The sequence below is a fragment of the Podarcis liolepis genome (genome assembly GCF_965112155.1).
Source record: "Podarcis liolepis genome assembly, chromosome: 2".
NCBI classification, from domain to species: Eukaryota; Metazoa; Chordata; class Lepidosauria; order Squamata; family Lacertidae; genus Podarcis; species Podarcis liolepis.
The window spans coordinates 122,136,728-122,158,886 of record NC_139555.1 but is presented as its reverse complement, the minus strand read 5'-3'; the positions used below and the strand labels follow the sequence as shown (position 1 = coordinate 122,158,886).

At 44.8% G+C, this 22,159-nt stretch overlaps 1 protein-coding gene across 3 annotated transcripts; it reads left to right on the top strand.

The window, feature by feature from the left end:
* The first annotated feature begins 240 nt into the window (after positions 1 to 240).
* LOC310701671 (vomeronasal type-2 receptor 26-like) lies at positions 241 to 17,377 on the top strand. Of its 3 annotated transcripts, XM_083492928.1 has the most exons (6): positions 10,250 to 10,575; positions 11,476 to 11,746; positions 12,413 to 13,228; positions 14,086 to 14,267; positions 15,539 to 15,665; positions 17,120 to 17,377. In XM_083492928.1, exons 1-4 carry the CDS (start codon positions 10,364 to 10,366, stop codon positions 14,116 to 14,118), a joined length of 1,332 nt encoding a protein of 443 aa, XP_083349054.1. In that variant the 5' UTR covers positions 10,250 to 10,363; the 3' UTR covers positions 14,119 to 14,267; positions 15,539 to 15,665; positions 17,120 to 17,377. The 3 variants fall into 3 exon arrangements, 1 of the variants encoding a protein (XP_083349054.1); XR_014523083.1 differs by lacking the exons at positions 10,250 to 10,575; positions 14,086 to 14,267; positions 15,539 to 15,665; positions 17,120 to 17,377 and adding an exon at positions 241 to 455 and having other exon boundaries at positions 12,413 to 13,207; XR_014523084.1 differs by lacking the exons at positions 10,250 to 10,575; positions 14,086 to 14,267; positions 15,539 to 15,665; positions 17,120 to 17,377 and adding an exon at positions 7,055 to 7,345 and having other exon boundaries at positions 12,413 to 13,207.
* The last annotated feature ends 4,782 nt before the right edge of the window (positions 17,378 to 22,159 follow it).

Sequence of the window (22,159 nt, the reverse complement as noted above, 5' to 3'; positions counted from 1 at the left end):
TGTTTATTTGTTGCACTTATATCCCACCTTTTCTCTATGGAGCTTCAATAAATCTCAAATGCAGTTTAAAAGGCCATAGTTTGTTTAATCCTTTGTGTTCAACAATATTTGCGTTCAACAATTAAAAATGAAACTTTATGTCAGAAAGAAAATGAGTTCTCCACAGTTCTACCAAATTTGGAAGTGTCTCACTCCCATTTTAAAGCTTTCAACCTGGTCTCAGTATTCTAAAAATGATTTTTATTTGAGCATTTTTTTAGTCAGAGCCTTCAGATGATGTCTGTAATTTATGCTGATCTCCTTGGATGCTCCTTTTCTTAGTTTTTAGGTTGTGCCTCGTTCAAAATGCACCGAAAGCTGTCGCCCTGGATATGCCAGAGTTGCTAAAGAAGGAGAGCCCATTTGCTGCTATGATTGTGCTCCTTGTGCGGAAGGGACCATCTCCGTTCAGGAAGGTGGGTGACTCCAGAAGAAAGGGAGAGGCAAGATTTCATGGGATTCCAGGGGTCACACAGGGTTCATGCTCCTTTGGAGAACTGAAGACTCAGGGGAGACTGCTGTATCTTTAAGAAATATGATTTATTCACATATTTACACCTTCAGTCTGCATGGAGGAAGTCCAGCTTAGCACATGATCAAGAGCGACTTGTTTACTATAGCAGTGCCGCACATCGGCTGGGTGAGGACTGCAGGGCCTGCTCCCTTCCAGGGCCTTTTCCAACTGGCCCAGGGGGCGTGGCCCAGGCCCTCTCTCCCAGCTATAAAGGGACTCCTGCTGCGGTGAGGCCTTGGACCATCGGCTGAGTGAGGACTGCAGGGCCTGCTCCCTTCCAAGGCTTTTTCCAACTGGCCCAGGGGGCATGGCCCAGGCCCTTATTTGGAACAAACTTTTGAGGAAGTGTGGGAAGTGTTCTGCCATTGCTTCCCTGTTCCAGTGGGACATCCGATCTCAGTGATCATGGGCAGGAGGTGGAGTTACGCTAAGACCAGACCATGTCATTACCGAGGAGGCAGGTTTACTCGTTGTTTGAAGACTATCCCTGCCTCCAGGTCTGGCCTTGACCAGATGGATACTGGAATCAACAGGGGAAACCCACATGATCTGAAGGTGTTGCTGTGTAATGCCAGGTCAATGATGAATAAAACCACTGCCATCCACGACCTGATTGTGGATGGAGGATTTGACCTGGCATGTGTGACAGAGTCCTGGTTGGAGGAAGCAGATGGGCCTGTCCTTGCCGCTGCTTGCCCACCAGGTTTCTCTTACGCACAGCAACCCAGGTCATGTGGGCGGGGAGGGGGGGGTTGCAGTGATTTTTAGGAAGTCACTAGCTTGCACCAGGCGTCCTACTGGGAAGATCCAGTTTTCTGAGTGCATGTTCTGGAAGTTGGGCAATAGGGACAGTACAGGATTCCTTTTGGTGTACCGACCTCCCCGCTGCACCAAGGATAACCCTGTCCGAGCTGCTTCAGGTCGTGGCGGATTTTCTCCTGGAGACACCTAGTTTGGTTGTCCTGGGGGATTTTAACATCCATGCCGACACGACCTTACAAGGAGCTGCTCGGGACTTCATGGAAAGCATGGCCTCCATGGGGCTGTCCCTGAATAAGTTTGGCCCAACTCATAGTCATGGACATGCCTTAGACCTGGTGTTCACCTCTAGTGACGTGGGTGATCTGACACTAAGTAAAAGCGAAACCAAAGAAGTGCCATGGTCAGATCACTTCCTGGTGCAACTGGACTTCTCCGCGACCCTTCCCCTCTGCAGGGAGGTGGGACCAATTCAGATGGTCCGCCCCCGCCACTTAATGGATCCAAATGGTTTCCAGAGAGTGGTAGGGGATGCTTTAGCCCATGTTGATGGCCTTTTAGCTGATTCCCTGGTGGCCCGCTGGAATGCGGAGTTAACCAGGGCTATCAACTGTCTGGCTCCGAAGCTCCCTCTCCGATTGCATGGAGCCTGGACAGCCCCGTGGTTTTCTTCGGAGCTGAGGGCAATGAAACAATCGCTGAGACAGCTAGAGCGTCGGTGGCAGAAAACTCACTCCAAATCTGACCGGACACAGGTTAGAGCTCAACGTCGAGCCTACCAAGTGGCGATAGCGACTTGGTAGAAAGAAAAGTAGAAGAAAGTCTTCTTCGCCGTCTCTATTGCATCTGCAGAAAATAGTAGCAGGAGACTCTTTCAGGTGGTTCGCAATTTAACGGAACCACCTTTACCACCGGGGCCTTGTAAAGACCCCAAGATCTCCTGCAACAATTTTGCAAAGTTTTTTGAAGATAAAATCACTCATATTCGGAAGGACCTAGACACCACCGTGGGAGCAGGGCTGGGGCGGGAGAGTGCTAGAGCTCTGTCTGGTCAAGTCGCATGGAATCAATTTCAATCCATTACCCCCGAGGATGTGGACAGGCTGCTTGGACGTGTGAAACCAACCACCTGTCTCCTTGATCCTTGCCCATCCTGGCTAATAAAAGCAAGCCGGGAAGGGCTGGGCGATGGGCTCTGCGGGGTGGTGAATGCTTCCCTCTGTGAGGGAACATTCCCAGATCCGCTGAAAGAGGCGGTCATTAAACCGCTTCTTAAAAAAAACATCTTTAGACCCGGCCAGTATGGCCAACTATCGCCCAGTCTCAAATCTTCCATTCTTGGGCAAGGTGATTGAGCGCGTGGTTGCTGAACAACTCCAGGCACGCCTGGAGGATGCGGACCATTTGGATCCCCTCCAATCGGGATTCAGGCCTCATCATGGGACTGAAACTGCCTTGGTCGCGCTGGTTGATGATCTCCGGCGAGCTAGGGACAAAGGTGAGAGTTGTTTCCTAGTTCTGCTGGATCTGTCGGTGGCCTTTGATACAATCAACCACAACATCCTTCTGGACCATCTAGAGGGGCTGGGAGCTGGGGGCACTGTTATACAGTGGTTTCGCTCCTTCCTCCTGGGCCGTGTTCGGAAAGTGGTGGTGGGGAATGAGTGTTCAGACCCCTGGGCCCTCACTTGTGGGGTGCCTCAGGGTTCCGTCCTCTCCCCCATGCTTTTTAACATCTATATGAAGCCGCTGGAAGAGATCATCAGGGGGTTTGGACTGGGTGTCCATCAATATGCGGTTGGAGGATGGATGGCAGCTAATGGATTGAAGTTGAATCCTGACAAGACAGAATACTGTTTTTGGGGGACAGGGGCGAGCTGGTGTGGAGGACTCCCTGGTCCTGAATAGGGTAACTGTGCCCCTGAAGGACCAGGTGCACAGCCTGGGAGTCATTTTGGACTCACAGCTGTCCATGGAGGCGCAGGTCAATTCTGTATCCAGGGCAGCTGTCTACCAACTCCAGCTGGTACGCAGGCTGAGACCCTACCTGCCCACGGACTGTCTTGCCAGAGTGGTGCATGCTCTAGTTATCTCCCGCTTGGACTACTGCAATGCGCTCTACGTGGGGCTACCTTTGAAGGTGACTCGGAAACTACAACTAATCCAGAATGCGGCAGCTAGACTGGTGACTGGGGGCGACCGCCGAGACCACATAACACCGGTCTTGAAAGACCTACATTGGCTCCCAGTACGTTTCCGAGCACAATTCAAAGTGCTGGTGTTGACCTTTAAAGCCCTAAATGGCCTCGGCCCAGTATACCTGAAGGAGCGTCAAAATGGGTGCCTCCTTGTTCTCTGCCTTATTTTTATTCTCTGCCTTATTCTTATTCTCTGCCTTATTCTCTGCCTTATTCTTCCCAGCACATCTTGCTAAAGACTGTATTTTCCTGACACCTCAAACGCACACCCCATCACCATGGCAACCTCTGTCAGAAAACAGACAGGTATGGATGTAAGAGTTTTGTGAGTTATGCTGAAGTCCTTCTTCTTCTCTTCAGATGCAAAGCATTGCACCAGATGCCCAGAAGATAAGAATGCAAATCAAGCACGAGACAAATGTGTCCCCAAGACTATAACATTTCTCACTTATGAAGAACCCTTGGGGATTGTGCTGGTTTCCTTTGCCCTCTTCTTGTCCTTGACCACTGGCATTGTGAAAGGAATCTTCATTAAATACATGGAAACTCCCATAGTCAAAGCTAACAATCGGGATTTATCCTATATACTCCTCAGCTCCCTCCTGCTTTCCTTTTTTTCCTCCTTCCTGTTCATCGGCCGGCCAAGGAAAGTGACCTGCCTTCTCAGACAAATAGTCTTCAGCATCATCTTCTCAGTTGCTGTCTCTTCTGTTTTGGCAAAAACCATCACTGTGGTGCTGGCCTTCCTGGCCACAAAGCCAGGGAACAGGGTGAGGAGATGGCTGGGGAAGAGTCTGGCCAACTCCATTGTCCTTTCCTGTTCCAGTATTCAGGTTGTCATCTGCAGCATCTGGCTGGGAATCTCCCCACCCTTCCCAGACTCCGACATGCACTCCCAAGCAAGAGAGATCATCCTTCTATGCAATGAGGGATCTGTTGCCATGTTCTACACTGTCCTTGGCTACATGGGCTTCCTGGCTGCCATCTGCTTCACTGTGGCTTTTCTAGCCAGAAAGCTTCCAGGGTCCTTCAATGAAGCCAAGCTGATCACCTTCAGCATGCTGGTCTTCTGCAGTGTTTGGGTGTCCTTTGTTCCCACCTACCTGAGCACAAAAGGGAAGTTCATGGTTGCTGTGCAGGTCTTCTCTATATTGGCCTCCAGTGCTGGACTTCTGGGCTGCATCTTCCTTCCCAAGTGCTACATTATCATACTCAGGCCTGATTTAAACACAAAGGAACAGCTAACTACAAAAAGTGAAGGTGGTAGTTTCTAATTCTTAGCTTCTTTGAACGTGGACCAAACATTGCTGTCAGGATGCTGTCAGCAGCTTCCAGCTGGTTGCCCAAGAAAGCATAAAGACTTTGGTCATCTTGGTCATCCTTTCACAGCACAGCACCAACCACTCTGTCAAAGGCGTCTGTTTATTTGACCAACACCCTGTGGGGGTCTGCATGAGCTGGGTACACCTCTGAGGAGAACAAGGTTTTGAGATGCTCAAATGCCTGTTGTGCCTCAGCTGTCAACTGGAATGGCTTCTTGCCCTACAAGCAATCCGTGAGGGGTGTAGTGAATTTCGAATAGGCTGACATGAACTTGCGGTAATATTTGGCCAATGCTACAAACCTCTGCAGGTCTTTCTTTGTCTTGGGCTCCTGCCGCGAAACTACACTCTGCACCTTAGCTGGATCCATATGCACCCCCTCAGTTGTGAGGTGATACCCCAGGAAATCTTTGTGAATTCTCATTTTTGTTGATTTATTGTGCTGGTTAATTGTACTATGTGTGATCTTAACAATAAATTTTGTTGTAAAAGCCATTGAAATGGTTCTTCTCAGTTATCAGTGTTGGCTGCCTGCCCCGTGGCTCCTGCTACGCCATCTGTCATGATTTATGACCTAACCGCCAATTAAAGTTGACTCGGGACAATTTGTCAGGATGCTGTCAGCAGCTTCTGGCTGGTTGCCCAGGGAAGCAAAAAGAAAAGGAAAGGTTTATTACCGTCCTTTTTTATTTCAATTTTTACAGAGAGAGAACTCAGCCTCTTAGATAATGGCGTTGTCCCAAGTGACTTTCCACCCTTGTCTCTCCCACATCCTCATTCGTCACTTCTCCGGGTGTTGCTACGTACTCGCTGTCTTTGAGCTCTTTGCTCTCCTACTTTCAAGGCTTGCCGGGTTCTAGGAGATGGAGGGTCCTGGATGCTTTCTAATGACATTGTATCAACCAGCTGCCGCTCCACTTCTGCCGCCTCCTTCTCCTCTCCCATTATTTCCCAACTATTCCCCTCACTTGCTCCTGAGCTGTGACCTCCCACAAACCACTGTTATAAATCTATACTGTCTTCCTCTTCTCTGGAAGAGTCAAGATGGGGAGGCGGTCTCCACCATTCCACCATTCAATTTCAAAACAACCAGTATTAGCGACCTGTTCGCAGTAGTCGTCATAAGCCAATAGGCTCATGTTGGAAATATTAAGGAGTGATCAAGCCACCAATTTTCAAGACAACTAGGACTACCCTCTTCCATGAGAATGCATTGACAACTCCTGAATCCACCAATTCATGCCCCCATTGCAAGCTTTAATAAGTCATGCAGGGCAGCGGTTGGGAGACCACATGGATGGGACCACCTGAAGTCAAACACTTAACTTGACCCATTTCAATCTGGGTTCAGACCTTGTTATGCATGCAATCAAAGAAGCATGAATAAAAACAAAAATTGTGAAAGGAAGTAGTAATGAATGATGAAAGTGAATGTATAATAAGGATGGAGGGGCCCTACAGTCCTATCTGTTTTATAATCTGATGGACTTGTTACCGAAGATGTCCATTTCACTGACCTGCACTGGTGTAAATCCATATTGTCTTTAAATGTTGAATTGTGGTTCAAAGAGCAATAGAACCTCAACAGCTGAAAACCTCATTTGCAAGCAGTGAGAGTCACTTCAGAAGGTTCCACTTCTTCAAGAATCTGCCCCAAACTCAAGTAGCCCTAATCCAGAATAGGGCTGAATTAAGCATTAAGCAAAATAAGCACGTGCTCAGGGCCTGCAGGGAAGGGGGGCACCTCAGAAATTTCCCATTGCTGGATTTACCCTGATCATTGCAATTAGAAAAAAATAGGTGGTTTGTTTTCAAATATAAAGTGGTAATATTCAAAAATAAACGTTATTTTCCACCTTACTGTAGGTTCTGCTTCATTTTGAAAAATCAATCTTTATTTTACAGTTTATTAGTGCTTATTTCCTGAATTAGATACACATGGGGGCACCAAGATCTTTTAAGAGCTTGATCTGGCTGTAACCTTTGGTAAAAGATACCATAGCCCCCATGTTTTACCTTTTCATCATCTGTCACGAATACCCACAGCATTAAGCCTGGGTCTGACTGTTAACGGTCTCTCACTTTGCTGGAGTTTGAAGCGCATTCTGTCTGTGACATCATACACTGATGTAACAATGATACATCTGCATTCATCCATGGTAACGTCACTGGCCAATTCACTCCTGCAACTAGGTCACCAGCAGCCTAGCTCTGCAGCAAGCTGAATGTTTTAGTTCATAGCCTGAGCATGAAGAAGAATATGGAGATCATCAGGGGGGTTGGGCTGAGTGTTTACCAGTGTGCAGACGATACACAGCTCTACCTCTCTTTTAAGTCGGAACCAGTGAAGGGGGTGAAGGTCCTGTGTAGTATCTGGATATGGTTGGAGGATGTATGGTGGCCAACAGATTGAGCTCCATCTGGTAGGCCGTCTGAGACCCTACATACCCACAGACTGTCTTGCCAGAGTAGTGCATGCTCTAGTTATCTCCCACTTGGACTACTGCATTCAGGTAGGTAGCCATGTTGTTCTGAAGCAGTTGAAATAAATAAATAATTTTTTTTTAAAATGTCCAGTAGTACCTTAGAGACCAACTAAGTTTGTTCTCCGTATAAGCTTTCGTGTGTTAAGTTGTGGGTGAACATATCAGACGACACAGTGATTCTTCAAACAGCTCTTGTTGTGGGTGGGGTATAAATATTAAAATAGTTGTTGCTGTTTTTAAAAAATCAATGAAAACACAATGGTGCTGTTTCATTTATTTTACACATCTAGTGGGTCTATAATCTGATTAGCTCTTCATGTGCTCCAGAAGCAGAAATCCCATTGGGAAAGCTTCTCCTAGCATGCAAAGACAGTGATGGTGGTGGAAGATGTGTTTCCTGAAACTGGCTCCTTTCCTGAAGCAGAATGTGTGTTTTGTGTGGAGACACTGTTTAACTATCCAGCAACTCCATCCAAGGCTTGGTTAGGTTTATTAACTCGGTTTGTCGCCTCCCACCAAAAAGTCCCAAATTACTTGCTTTCAGACCCCTGCCTGGCTGATGCCATGCTTGAATTGGAGTCATGGCTCCGCCCTAGAGCATACAAACAAATAACAAGTACGTGAGCATGTGCAGAGTGCTTATAGCCTGAAATGAGAACAGCTTGGATTAGCTATCCCTCCCTGAAGGTACGCTTATTCTCCCCACCCCCCACCCCCGCTATTTATGCTCCTGCCTGTGTGGAAAAAGGATCACTGTTTCCTGTCTGCACTCAGGGGTGAGAGGATTTATCTCACAGAACATCAATAGGCAATGCAACCTAAAACCAAACAAAACTTAACATGTTAGGCACTGTAAGGCAACAGAAAGATTTTCAAACCTTTATTGTGTGTCCCCCCAAAAAACGTTTTTTAAAAGAGGTTGGTGTGTGTGTGTGTGTGTGTGTGTGTGTGTGTGTGTGCGTGCTTAATCATTATTGGCATTCTAATCCTGCTCCACAAATATCAAGGAGAAGACAGATGCTGCCTCAGCTCACAATCTAAGAGACACAACAGAAAAGTGGACTGGGAGGGAAAAGGAGATCAGGAAAGTCAATGTAAAGGCCATGTAGTCTCATCCCTCCTTTACCCGGATGAAACAGCTGCTGAATAAGTCCACTTATTAGGAATAACAAGTGCTGATAAAGGTAGGTTATTTGTGTTTCAAAGACCAGCTGGACTTCGGCGCCTAACAAGCTCATCAGCTGCATATTCCTGCATTGCAGAAGTTTATACCACATGATCCTCAGGGTCCCTTCCAACTCTACGATTTGTCAGTTCTATTGCAAGCAGTGACAGTCCCATCAGAAGATCCTTGAGAAATGGAACACCAGGTTCATCCAGCAGGGTCATTCGCAGACACTGATGATCCTTCAGTCTCTTTTCACTTTCATGTTTGATCATTTCAGTGAGTAGCTTTGCACTGTAAGTGGTGAAGAACCTCCTCCCAACCCTTTTGGCTGCAAATCCAATAGCTACTTACTTGGGAGGATGGCCCACTAAACTGAATGGGAATTCTGAGCAGAGATGCTAGGATTGCACTGTTGACTTCACAGGAACCTTTTACACGTACACAGATTGACAGGCCCATCAGTGAGTTCTTACAAAAAACAATTTCCCCAGTGGTTCAAAGAGCAATAGAACCTCAACAGCTGAAGGCCTCATTTGCAAGCAGTGAAAGTCACTTCAGAAGGTTCCACATCTTCAAGAATCTGCCCCAAACTCCACTACCACCTGCAGTAAAACACACTGTTCTTGAATGTATAATGGATTGTTACATACTGGACACCATAGATAACACTGATGTTAATAGCCTTCCTCTGCCCAACTATGTATGATTGAAATTCTTCCAGGGAAGGAGCAATCTTCAAGGTCTATAAGAGATTTCTCTGTCCTGACTCTTCCAACATTCAGCTTCATTGGAAGCCAAATTGAATTGAATCTCTAGCCGGCTGCTAATATACAGTGGTACCTCAGGTTAAGAACTTAATTCGTTCTGGAGGTCCTTTCTTAACCTGAAACTGTTCTTAACCTGAGGTACCACTTTAGCTAATAGGGCCTCCTGCTGCCGCTGTGCGATTTTTGTTCTCATCCTGAAGCAAAGTTCTTAACCTGAGGTACTATTTCTGGGTTAGCAGAGTCTGTAACCTGAAGCGTCTGTAACCCGAGGTACCACTGTATTACTAAGCCACGGCCAGATATTGTTGCTACTGCATAAAGCCAATGGACCAGTCAGCTGGTTGGGTTGTCTCATGAACCCGAACTTCTATTAGCTCAAGTGAGTATCTCATGACTTATCTCTGTGTTAGAGACCTCCATTGGATGCCGATGAATCTATAGTTCTGAGGCAGTGTGGTGTAGTGATCAGGGAGTTGGACAGGGGCCTAGGACACAAGGGTTTAAATTCTCACTTAAAGTCCAAAGTTCTAGTATTATTACTGGGAAGGAAGAAAACTTTTTCCTATCCATATTACCCACAGCATGCTTATAAACCTCTATCATGTCCCGCCTTGGTCCATCATAGCTATTCTATAGTTTCTTGGACTTTACTGGTCAATGTTTCCTCAAGTTTAGAAGGGCCCAGATTGACAGCCCCGTCTTTGAGTTCTCACAAACATGTTTTGCTCTGGCTCTGCAGCTGCCCATTGAGTCACACACCGATTCCAGGGAGTTGCAGAGGAGGTGGACCTTCTTAACCTTATAATTATCAAAATCATGGTGATTTGTTTATCTAGTCCAGGGATTTCCCCAACGATGGCCTTGGAGTCCACAAATAACAAAACATCAGAATCACAGGCAGCATCAGATAACTTATTGTCACAAGCCTGCAAGAAGGACTGGGTCATAAATATCAGAAGCCGGACCTGGGAGATTTGAGGCAGGCAGTGCTCATTTCGGTGGGAGGTTTCCTTTTTCTACCTTTGCTTCTGAAGCTACTGTAGGAGTCCAGCTGTGCTTCTAATGTTACTTCTTTCATAAGAGTGTACGACTCTTGCAGGCATAGTCAGGATGATATTTATGCTGCTGCTATTTGTGCTGCTTATGCCCTATGGAGCCAGTAGGATGCTGAAAGCAAAATGCCCATTGAACCTATATACGGAATCTGATCCGTTGAATTATTACAGGCCAGGAGACCACCTCATTAGTCAGGTCATATTTCCAGCATCTTATAGAACTTACCCATTCAACTTTTTCCGGCATCCCGAAAACACTGTTAAGACGTAAGCAACTTTATGTTACCCAACCTCTATTCACATTTATTGCTGTTTTCCAGAGACAGCATCTAATTTCTGCCCATCCCTAATTAAACTTTCTCTCTCCATTGCCCCCCTATTGCCTTTCGAATTAGATTTGGGGATTGAAAGTCAGCATTGAAGTACCCAGTGACCCCTTAATATCCTGCAAAAAGAGAGTTTAATTCTGAATCCTTTCCCTTTTTGGGGCTACAGTTTCCTTAATACAAGGGCAGCATCTAAAGCACAATTGATCATCTCATGTCCTTCTTCCTGGGAAGCTCTTTCTTAACTGCTCCATATAAAGATAACACATTAAAGGAAAATTTGGCTTTTTAATATATTTTTATGCAAAAAGGGTGTTTCTTCCTGGTCAATAATTACATCCCTTTGCAGAGCTTCCCCTGTTCCCAACAGAACTGTCTAACGTAAATGTCTCATTTGGTGTTGGGTGTATTTGGATTGCATCATGCTAATCTTGCAATTGGGGATCAAAGAAAGTGTAAAAATCGGAATGTAAGGTGACCACCTCCTTCCCTACAGACTCGCTGGAACACTCAAATCAGTATAGGAATCTTACAAGGTAGTTCCACCAGACTCAGAAGTTAAGGTGGGTAGCCCAAAAGAGGGCATTTCTCTCTTTCATATCTTCTCATCTTGTAAATAGTTCTTGCCAACTTAAGGAACTCTAAATTGCAATCTAATTCACCCCAGCTCAAGCTCTCCTAAATGCTACTCCTTTCTTTGTTGTTGGATCTGGGCAAGATTCTGCTCCTTCCTAGCTGCAGAGTTTCCCGTTAGATATAACTTGTATAGAGCAAGGAGTTGTTTTCATTTAATGGAGAATGGAAGGCTAAAACGATTTTTCGTTTATTCATTTATTTGCAGTTGGTCAGCAAAGGACACCTCACCAGTCCTCTCCATCTTGTTTGCAACCCAGGAGATCACCCGGCATCTTAAGCATTTAGCCAATGTCACCCTGGGCTATAGCATCTATGAGGCCGCTTTTGATGTCAGAACAACTGCCGATGCCATGCTAGAAAGTATTCCAAACTACAGCTGTGAAAGACAGAATAAAGTGTTGGCTGTTTTTGAAGCAACTTCTTCTGAAATCCCCAGCCAGTTTTCAAGCATGTTGGGCATCTACAAAATGCCCCAGGTAGGAATTGGAAGGGAAGAGATCAGTTATGTTTCCTTCCTCTTTGCTGTCTCTCCAACAGTGGTGAGGAACCCCTTCATGCCCCCAGAAGTTTCTAAACAAAGAGACCAAAGGGGGCGGGGAATCACATTTTAAGAATGTGGAAAGCAATTTAGAAAACCCTCAGCCTCTTTCTGTCTCCTTCCCCAAACTGTCAATAGGAAGATGTAGTTGACAGTAGCCCCTGGCTGCTAAGGAGTTCTTGTTTCTCAGGAAGACCAGTGGCTGTCTGGCAGCTAAATGAACACAAAGGTTTAAGTGCTTGCACTCCTCCAGACTGAGTATATGATGGAAGCGAGAGTACCACTAAACATATTTTTTAGGAAAAAAGCATTGCTGTTTAGCATCTGCCTCTCATTCTTTGCATTGTGACTCTAGGAAGAGGTTGATGTGCCATGACCCCTGAGGGCCCCAGATGCCCTGGTCTGTCTCAGCGTCCAATGGAGCCACTTCCTTCTCTGTAAGCTCCAGGTCCTCCACTGAACAGGATTCCTCCATCAGAGGCATGGCATGCATCCCATAAGCCTCTGGTTAGCTACTGTGAGAAGATGGGCCTTTGGCCTGGTCATGCAGTGAGGCCTTTCTTGTGTATTCCTGAAACCCTGACACCAATCCTTTTCATACTAGATCAGTTTTGGCTCAGCTGCTCATGATCTGAATGACAAAACCCAGTTCCCTTTTATCTACCGGATAGTCCCCAAAGAAGAAACACAGTACATGGGGATTGTCAAGTTGCTGCTCCATTTCGGGTGGACATGGATCGGTCTCTTTGTTCCAGACAATGACAATGGAGAAAGGTTCCTAAGAGCCTTCACCCTTCTGCTGATCCGGAGTGAGATTTGTGTTGCTTTCTTGGAAAAAATTAATCTTCTGAAACTCTCATACTTGCATTTTAATGTATCTGCCTTGAGACAAGTCAAGGTGTTTGTTTATTATGGGGACTCTGAGCACAGAATTTATCCAATTATGATGTTACAAAGAATTCATGAAGTGAGGAAAACTCAAGGGATACTCTGGATCACAACAGATCTTCTGGACATTGATGAGATGTTGTTTGGTGGCACAGATTACTTCCAGCCTGCCCAAGGTTCTTTGTCCTTTGTAATGAATACCAAAAAACGGACAGAACATGGCTACTATACTCCACTTTCATTTGAAGCTAAAGCTGCAGCTGCACAGTTTTGGTCAAGAGCATTCAGTTGTACATGTTCAAACAGTGTGCTATCCGTGGAGGGTTGGACAAGATGCACAGAAAAGGAACCACTGGAAGCATTGTCCCAGGAGGAGATGGGGGAAATCTGGTCTCAAGACCGCTACAGCACTTACTACGGTGTCCAGTTTGTGGCCCAGGCCTTAAATGTTGCATATTCATCCAGATCCAAATGGATGTTAATGGCGAGTGGAGGAAACAGATTGGAACTTCAAAGGTTGCAGCCATGGAAGGTCTGTCCTCTCCCCTTTTTTTGCAAATGCTCTCTGGAATCCGTTTCAGATTTTATATTCTTTGTAGTTTACCTCATTGTTATTGTTAAATATGTTTAGGTTTCCTATGCCCTGTCTTTAGTAGTACATATTAAGAAGTTTTTTTAATTGTTCATCTATTTTTGTGGTACTTATATACTTTGAAAATTGATTAAAATCATTTTTAATACATAATTTGGGAAGGTTGGGAGGAATCTTTCAAAGCACAAAATAAGCTATGAAAAATTGTTAAGGAGCATTCTCTTACATAAAGCTTAATTAATTAATTACTATATTTAGTTCATATATTGCTTGACTCCTGAAGAAACCCTCAAAGCACTTTACAAAAACATTAAAATAAAAAAAAATCACTAAAGAAACCCTTATTTAAAACATAGAAAGTTGAAATCACAATAGGATAGGTTAAAGCCAATTAAAAGGCATGTTATCTTTCTACAGTTCCCAAGTGCTTGCTAGGATGTGTCCTCTATATCTGTTTATTTGAGTCATATGTCCTGTGAATTTATAACCTGATAAAGGACCAGTTGTAATGACCAAAAGGTTGTTATCTTTAGCTGACACGAGGCCTCAATGTCCTTGATTTAGGACCATTCTCTCAAAACTGGTAAGATGTCTGGAACCTTACTCAATTATCCAAGAAAAACAAGACTACGCCCCACAAAATATCCAAAGTCATGAAAAGCTTTGCTCAATCATATACCCACCTACTCATTTTCTCACAAAATCCGGATATCATGTTTTATAAATGCTGGTGTTTTCTCTGCCATTCTAGCTTCACACTTTCTTGAAAGAAATTTGGATTTCGAATTCATCCATAGGAGGGATGTATTCTGATCAGAATGGGGAGCTGACTGCCAACTTTGATATCGTGAACTGGGTCGTATTTCCCAATAGATCTCACAGCAGAAGGAAAGTTGGGAGCATCGAGGGACAGGCATCCTCCGGCATAAAATTCTCCATTAAACCAGAAGCCATTGTGTGGCCTGGGAAATTCAGCAAGGTCATTGCATTCATTCATTTATCTGTTTATTTATTGTACAGTGGTACCTCAGGTTACATACGCTTCAGGTTACATATGCTTCAGGTTACAGACTCCGCTAACCCAGAAATATTACCTCGGGTTAAGAACTTTGCTTCAGGAGGAGAACATAAATCGTGCTCCGGCGGCACGGCGGCAGCAGGAGGCCCCATTAGCTAAAGTGGTGCTTCAGGTTAAGAACAGTTTCACGTTAAGTACGGACCTGCGGAACGAATTAAGTACTTAACCTGAGGTACCACTGTACTTATATCCCACCTTCTCTCTATGGAGCTTCATGCCTACCTGGAAATTTGAACCTTAGTCTCCTGGGTTCTCATCCAACTCTCTAACAACTATGGCACAACTGGCCCTCGTTCCCTTGCTGTGACATCTGTTAAGTTCTGATAATTTGCTGATAGGGGCCATTTTCAGTTTAACCCTAAGTGGGCCCTATGCAGAGTGAGACCCACTCCTGGTTGTGTACACAGCTGCTGTTTTCCCTCTCTGTTTTTCCCTTTCTGTTTTGCATAGCAAATCAGATGGAGTAGGGCAAAGAGTGGAGAGGCTGCTCTTACACTTGCATTTTCATCTATCCCTCTGAGTGGATGAACAAGGACATCAATGGGCCAAAATTGGCAGTGTGGCCCTAGCTGCCATGTGGGCTTCATCAGCTGCCCAATAATGGTGACTGCTTATAAAAGCACAACAATACGCACCATAGTGTATGGCTGCCATTCCTCCGGGATGTCTTGGACACATCTGGGAATTGGCTGCCGAAATGGCACCCAGACACAGCTTTTTGCTGAAACAGCAACATGTCCTGGAAAACCCAAACGTATGGCAAGCAGAGTGATTTTTTAAAAAATGATTGAAAATTCAAAGAAAAGCCCAAAACATTTACAAAGGGGGAAAATAAAGCTCAACAACTTTGTCCAGAATATGGCAACCTTTTCCCAGTGACAAAAAAGAACAATAAATCTCAAATGCAGTTTAAAAGGCCATAGTTTGTTTAATCCTTTGTGTTCAACAACATTTGCGTTCAACAATTAAAAATAAAACTTTATCTCAGAAAGAAAATGATCTCCACAGTTCTACCAAATCTGGAAGAGTCTCACTCCCATTTTAAAGCTTTCTAACCTGGTCTCAGTATTCTAAAAATGATATTTATTTGAGCATTTTTTTCAGTCAGGGCCTTCAGATGATGTCTGTAATTTATGCTGATCTCCTTGGGTGGTCCTTTTCCTTATTTTTAGGTCGTGCCTCGTTCAAGATGCACTGAAAGCTGTCCCCCTGGATATGCCAGAGTTGCTAAAGAAGGAGAGCCCATTTGCTGCTATGAGTGTGCTCCTTGTGCGGAAGGGACAATCTCCGTTCAGGAAGGTGGGTGACTCCAGAAGAAAGGGAGAGGCAAGATTTCAGGGGGTTCCAGGGATCACCCAGGATTTGTGCTCTTTTGGAAAATTGAAGACTCAGGGGAGACTGCTGTAGCTTTAAGAAATATGATTTATTTGCATATTTACACCTTCAGTCTGCATGGAAGAAGTCCAGATCTTAGCACATGATCAAGAGCGACTTGTTTACCATAGCAGCTTCCAGTTGGAAAAGTCAAAATTGGAGACAGAACTGTTGGATCGTAAAACAAAGATACTGTCTAGAATGTATAACTTGCTGTTGAAATGGAATTCTCATGAGGAAACAGCAAAACCGGCTATGAACAAATGGGCACAAGACCTTGGATATAACATTATGCCAGCTGACTGGGAACAGTTATGTACCACAGGTATGAAATTTACGGCATGTAATGCCCTAAGAGAGAATATTATGAAAATGATGTACAGGTGGTACATGACACCAGTCAAGCTTGAAAAATTTAACATTTCCCCGATAATAAATGTTGGAAATGCAAAGAGACTGAAGTACATTCTTTCACCTTCAGTGGACATGCCCAAGGATTAAGGCTTTCTGGGAGACGATATATAATGAAATGAAAAGGGTATTTAAATATACCTTCCTGAAGAAACCAGAGGCCTTTCTCCTGGGCTTAGTCGGCCAATTGGTGCCAAAGAAGGATAGAACCTTTTTTATGTATGCAACAACAGCAGCAAGAATACTCATCGCAAAGTATTGGAAGACACAAGATCTACCCACCCTGGAAGAGTGGCAGATGAAGGTGATGGACTACATGGAACTGGCGGAAATGACTGGCAGAATCCGAGACCAGGGAAAAGAGTCGGTGGAAGAAGATTGGAAGAAATTTAAAGACTACTTACAGAAATATTGTAAAATTAATGAATGTTAAAATGATGTTGAATTGAACCTAAATGGTATTTGGTAACAAAAGCATTATGAATAGGTTTAAGTGATCTGTTAAAGAAGAAACGATGAAAAATAGATAATGTTGCAATATGAGGTTAAGATAAGTGAAAAAAGGGAATAATTTGTTGAATAGAATTCTGGATTGGGAATACAAAAGAGGGAGGTGTGAGGAAGTCCAAGAAACATGTGAATGGAATTAAGTTATGGAACGTATGATGTTTTCTTTTCTTTTCTTTTCTTTTTTTTCTCTCTCTTTGTTTTTTTGCTTTATGCTGTTTATTCTCTGTCTCTATGTTATTCTGTTTATCTTATGTAAAACTTTAATAAATATATATTTAAACAAAATGGGCACCTCCTGGTTCTCTACCTTTTTCTTCCCAGCACACCTTGCTAAAGACTGTATTTTCCTGACACCTCAAACGCACACTCCATCACCATGGCAACCTCTGTCACAAAACAGACAGGTATGGATGTAAGAATTTTGTTAGTCATTCTGAAGTCCTTCTTCTTCTCTTCAGATGCAAAGCATTGCACCAGATGCCCAGAAGATCAGCATGCAAATCAAGCGCGAGACAAATGTGTCCCCAAGACTATAACATTTCTCACTTATGAAGAACCCTTGGGGATCCTCCTGGTGTCCTTTGCTCTCTTCTTGTCCTTGACCACTGGCATTGTGAAAGGAATCTTCGTTAAATACAAGGAAACTCCCATAGTCAAAGCTAACAATCGGGACTTATCCTATATCCTCCTCAGCTCCCTCTTGCTTTCCTTTTTGTCCTCCTTCCTGTTCATCGGCCGGCCAAGAAGAGCAACCTGTCTTCTCCGACAAACAGCCTTCAGCATCATCTTCTCAGTTGCTGTCTCTTCTGTTTTGGCAAAAACCATCACTGTGGTGCTGGCCTTCCTGGCCACAAAGCCAGGGAACAAGGTGAGGAGATGGCTGGGAAAGAGTCTGGCCAACTCCATTGTCCTTTCCTGTTCCAGTATGCAGGTTGTCATCTGCACCATCTGGCTGGGAGTCTCCCCACCCTTCCCAGACTCCGACATGCACTCCCAAGCTAGAGAGATCATCCTTCTATGCAATGAGGGATCTGTTGCCATGTTCTACACTGTCCTACATGGGCTTCATGGCTTCCATCTGCTTCACGGTGGCTTTCCTAGCCAGGAAGCTGCCTGGGGCCTTCAATGAGGCCAAGCTGATCACCTTCAGCATGCTGGTCTTCTGCAGTGTTTGGGTGTCTTTTGTTCCCACCTACCTGAGCACCAAGGGGAAGTACATGGTGGCTGTGCAGATCTTCTCTATGTTGGCCTCCAGTGCTGGGCTTCTGGGCTGCATCTTCCTTCCCAAGTGCTACATTATCATCCTCAGGCCTGATCTGAACACAAAGGCACAGCTAACTACAAAAAGTGATGGTGGTAGTGTCTGATTCTTAGCTTCTTTGAAGATTCATGGCTTTACATATATAATACAATGTTGTTAACGTGGACCAAACACTGCTGTTAGGATGCTGTCAGCAGCTTCTAGCTGGTTGCCCAGGAAAGTATAAAGACTTTGGTCATCTTGGTCTTCCTTTCACAGCACAGCACCAACCGCTCTGTCAGAGGCGTCTGTTTATTTGACCAACACCCTGTGGGGGTCTGTATAAGCTAGGTACACCTCTGAAGAGAACAAGGTTTTGAGATGCTCAAATGCCTGTTGTGCCTCAGCTGTCAACTGGAATGGCTTCTTGCCCTACAAGCAATCCGTGAGGGGTGTAGTGAATCTCAAATAGGCTGACATGAACTTGTGGTAATATTTGGCCAATGCTACAAACCTCTGCAGGTCTTTCTTTGTCTTGGGCTCCTGCCGCGAAACTACGCTCTGCACCTTAGCAGGATCCATATGCACCCCCTCAAGTGTGAAGTGGTACCCCAAGAAATCCTTGAAATTCTGCAAATTTTTTTGATTTATTGTGCTGGTTAATTGTTCTATATGTGATCTTAACAATAAATTTTGTTGTAAAAGCCATTGAAATGGTTCTTCTCGGTTATCAGTATTGGCTGGCTGCCCCGTGGCTCCTGCTACGCCATCTGTCATGATTTATGACCTAACCGCCAATTAAAGTTGACTCAGGACAATTTGGCAGGATGCTGTCAGCAGCTTCTGGCTGGTTGCCCAGGAAAGCAAAAAGAAAAGGAAAAGTTTCTTACCGTCCTTTTTTATTTCAATTTTTACAGAGAGAGAACTCTTAGATAATGGCGTTGTCCCAAGTGACTTTCCACCCTTGTCTCTCCCACATCCTCATTCGTCACTTCTCCGGGTGTTGCTACGTGCCCGCTGTCTTTGAGCTCTTTGCTCTCCTACTTTTAAGGCTTGCCAGATTCTAGGAGATGGAGGGTCCTGGATGCTTTCTAATGACATTGTATCAACCAGCTGCCGCTCCACTTCTGCCGCCTCCTTCTCCTCTCCCATTATTTCCCAACTATTCCCCTCACTTGCCTCTGAGCTGTGACCTCCCACAAACCACTGTTATAAATCTATACTGTCTTCCTCTTCTCTGGAAGAGTCAAGATGGGGAGGCGGTCTCCACCATTCCACCATTCAATTTCAAAACAACCAGTATTAGCGACCTGTTCGCAGTAGTCGTCATAAGCCAATAGGCTCATGTTGGAAATATTAAGGAGTGATCAAGCCACCAATTTTCAAGACAACTAGGACTACCCTCTTCCATGAGAATGCATTGACAACTCCTGAATCCACCAATTCATGCCCCCATTGCAAGCTTTAATAAGTCATGCAGGGCAACGATTGGGAGACCACATGGATGGGACCACCTGAAGTCAAACACTTAACTGGACCCATTTCAATCTGGGTTCAGACCTTGTTATGCATGGAATCAAAGAAGCATAAATAAAAACAAAAATTGTGAAAGGAAGTAGTAATGAATGATGAAAGTGAATGTATAATAAGGATGGAGGGGCCCTACAGTCCTATCTGTTTTATAATCTGATGGACTTGTTACGGAAGATGTCCATTTCACTGACCTGCACTGGTGTAAATCCATATTGTCTTTAAATGTTGAATTGTGGTTCAAAGAGCAATAGAACCTCAACAGCTGAAAACCTCATTTGCAAGCAGTGAGAGTCACTTCAGAAGGTTCCACTTCTTCAAGAATCTGCCCCAAACTCAAGTAGCCCTAATCCAGAATAGGGCTGAATTAAGCATTAAGCAAAATAAGCACGTGCTCAGGGCCTCAATGGAAGGGGGGCACCTCAGAAATTTTCCATTGCTGGATTTACCCGGATCTTTGCAATTAGAAAAAAATAGGTGGTAATATTCAAAAATAAATGTTATTTTCCACCTTACTGTAGGTTCTGCTTCATTTTGAAAAATCAATCTTTATTTTACAGTTTATTAGTGCTTATTTCCTGAATTAGATACACATGGGGGCACCAAGATCTTTTAAGAGTTGATCTGGCTGTAACCTTTGGTAAAAGATACCATAGCCCCCATGTTTTACCTTTTCATCATCTGTCATGAACACCCACAGCATTAAGCCTGGGTCTGACTGTTAACTGTCTCTCACTTTGCTGGGGTTTGAAGCGCATTCTGTGTGTGACATCATACACTGATGTAACAATGATACATCTGCATTCATCCATGGTAACGTCACTGGCCAATTCACTCCTGCAACTAGGTCACCAGCAGCCTAGCTCTCCAGCAAGCTGAATGTTTTAGTTCATAGCCTGAGCATGAAGAAGAATATGGAGATCATCAGGGGGGTTGGGCTGAGTGTTTACCAGTGTGCAGACGATACACAGCTCTACCTCTCTTTTAAATCTGAACCAGTGAAGGGGGTGAAGGTCCTGTGTGAGTATCTGGAGATGGTTGGAGGATGTATGGTGGCCAACAGATTCAGGCAGAATCCTGACAAGACCAAAGTACTGTTTTGGGGAGACAGGGGCAGGTGTGGGGGACCCCCTGGTCTTGAATGGGGCAACTGTGCCCCTGAATGACCAGGTGAGAAGCCTGGGAGTCATTTTGGACTCATAGCTGTCCATGGAGGTACAGGTCAATTCTGTCTTCCAGCTCCATCTGGTAGGGCATCTGAGACCCTACCTATCCACAGACTGTCTCGCCAGAGTAGTGCATGCCCTAGTTATCTCACACATGGACTACTGCATTCAGGTAGGTAGCAGTGTTGGTCTAACACAGTCAAAATAAATTATTATTATTATTATTATTATTATTATTATTATTATTATTATTATTTGTACCCCGCCCATCTGGCTGGGTTTCCCCAGCCACTCTGGGCGGCTTCCATAGAAAGCAAAAATACACTAAAATATCACGCATTAAAAACTTGTCCAGTAGCACTTTAGAAAGCAACTAGGTTTGTTCTGGGTACAGTGGTACCCCGCAAGACGAATGCCTCGCAAGACGGAAAACCCGCAAGACGAAAGGGTTTTCTGTTTTGGAGGCGCTTCGCAAGACGAATTTCCCTATGGGCTTGCATCGCAAGACGAAAGCCCATAGGGAAATGCTGGCGGTCGGGAGCAAAGACTTTCGCCCACAGCCGGCCTTCAGAAGAGGACCTCTTCTGAAGGCCGGCGGGGGGCAAAAGTCTTTGCTCCCCCCCGCCTGCCTTCCCCCCCCCCCCCGCCTGCCCTGGGCGATCTTAAAATGCTGGCGGGCGGGAGCGAAGCGTTCGCTGCCGACCCCCAGCATTTTAAAATCTCCCCGTGTCCCATATAACATAAAGGATCTTCACTGGCTCGCAGTACATTTCCGAGCACAATTCAAAGTGTTCGTGCTGAATTTTAAAGCCCTCAACAGCCTCAGCCCACTATACCTGAAGGAGCAGAATGTGTGTTTTGTGTGGAGACACTGTTTAACTATCCAAAGACCAGCTGGACTAACAAGTTCATCAGTTGCATATTCCTGAGTTGCAGAAGGTTGGACTAGATGATCCTCAGGATCCCTTCCAACTCAATGATTCGATGATTCTATTGCAAGCAGTGACAGTCCCATCAGAAGATCCTTGAGAAGTGGAACTCCAGGTTCACCCAGCAGGATCATCCGCAGGCACCGGAACATCTGATGATCCTTCAGTCTCTTTTCAGTTTCACGCTTGATAGTTGCAGTGAGTAGCTTTGTACTGTAAGGGGCGAAGAACCTCCTCCCAACCCTTTTTCGCTTGCAAATGAATAGCCACTTACTGAATTTAACATTTATGTTAATAGCCTTCCTCAGCCCAACTATGTATGATTGAAATTCTTCCAGGGAAGGAGCAATCTTCAAAGTCTATAACAGATTTCTCTGTCCTGACTCTTCCAACACTCGGCTTCATTGGAAGCTGAATTGAATTGAATCTCTAGTTGGCTGCTGGTATATTACTAAGCTAAGGCCAGGTATTATGGCTACTATATAAAGCCAATTGACCACTCAGATGGTTGGGTTGTCTCATGAACCCGAACTTCTATTAGCTCATGTGAGTATCTCATGGCTTACCTCGGTGTTAGAGACCTCCACTGGATGCCAATGAATCTATAGTTCTGAGGCAGTGTGGTGTAGTGAT

What these genes read in the sequence shown, in the direction of transcription:
- LOC310701671 (XM_083492928.1), top strand. Translation starts at nt 10,364, where the DNA reads ATGATATTTATGCTGCTGCTATTTGTGCTGCTTATGCCCTATGGAGCC. An exon ending in CCCGAAAACACTGTTAAGAC is followed by an intron (nt 10,576 to 11,475) that starts GTAAGCAACTTT and finishes ATTTATTTGCAG; the next exon opens with TTGGTCAGCAAAGGACACCT. An exon ending in GCATCTACAAAATGCCCCAG is followed by an intron (nt 11,747 to 12,412) that starts GTAGGAATTGGA and finishes TTTTCATACTAG; the next exon opens with ATCAGTTTTGGCTCAGCTGC.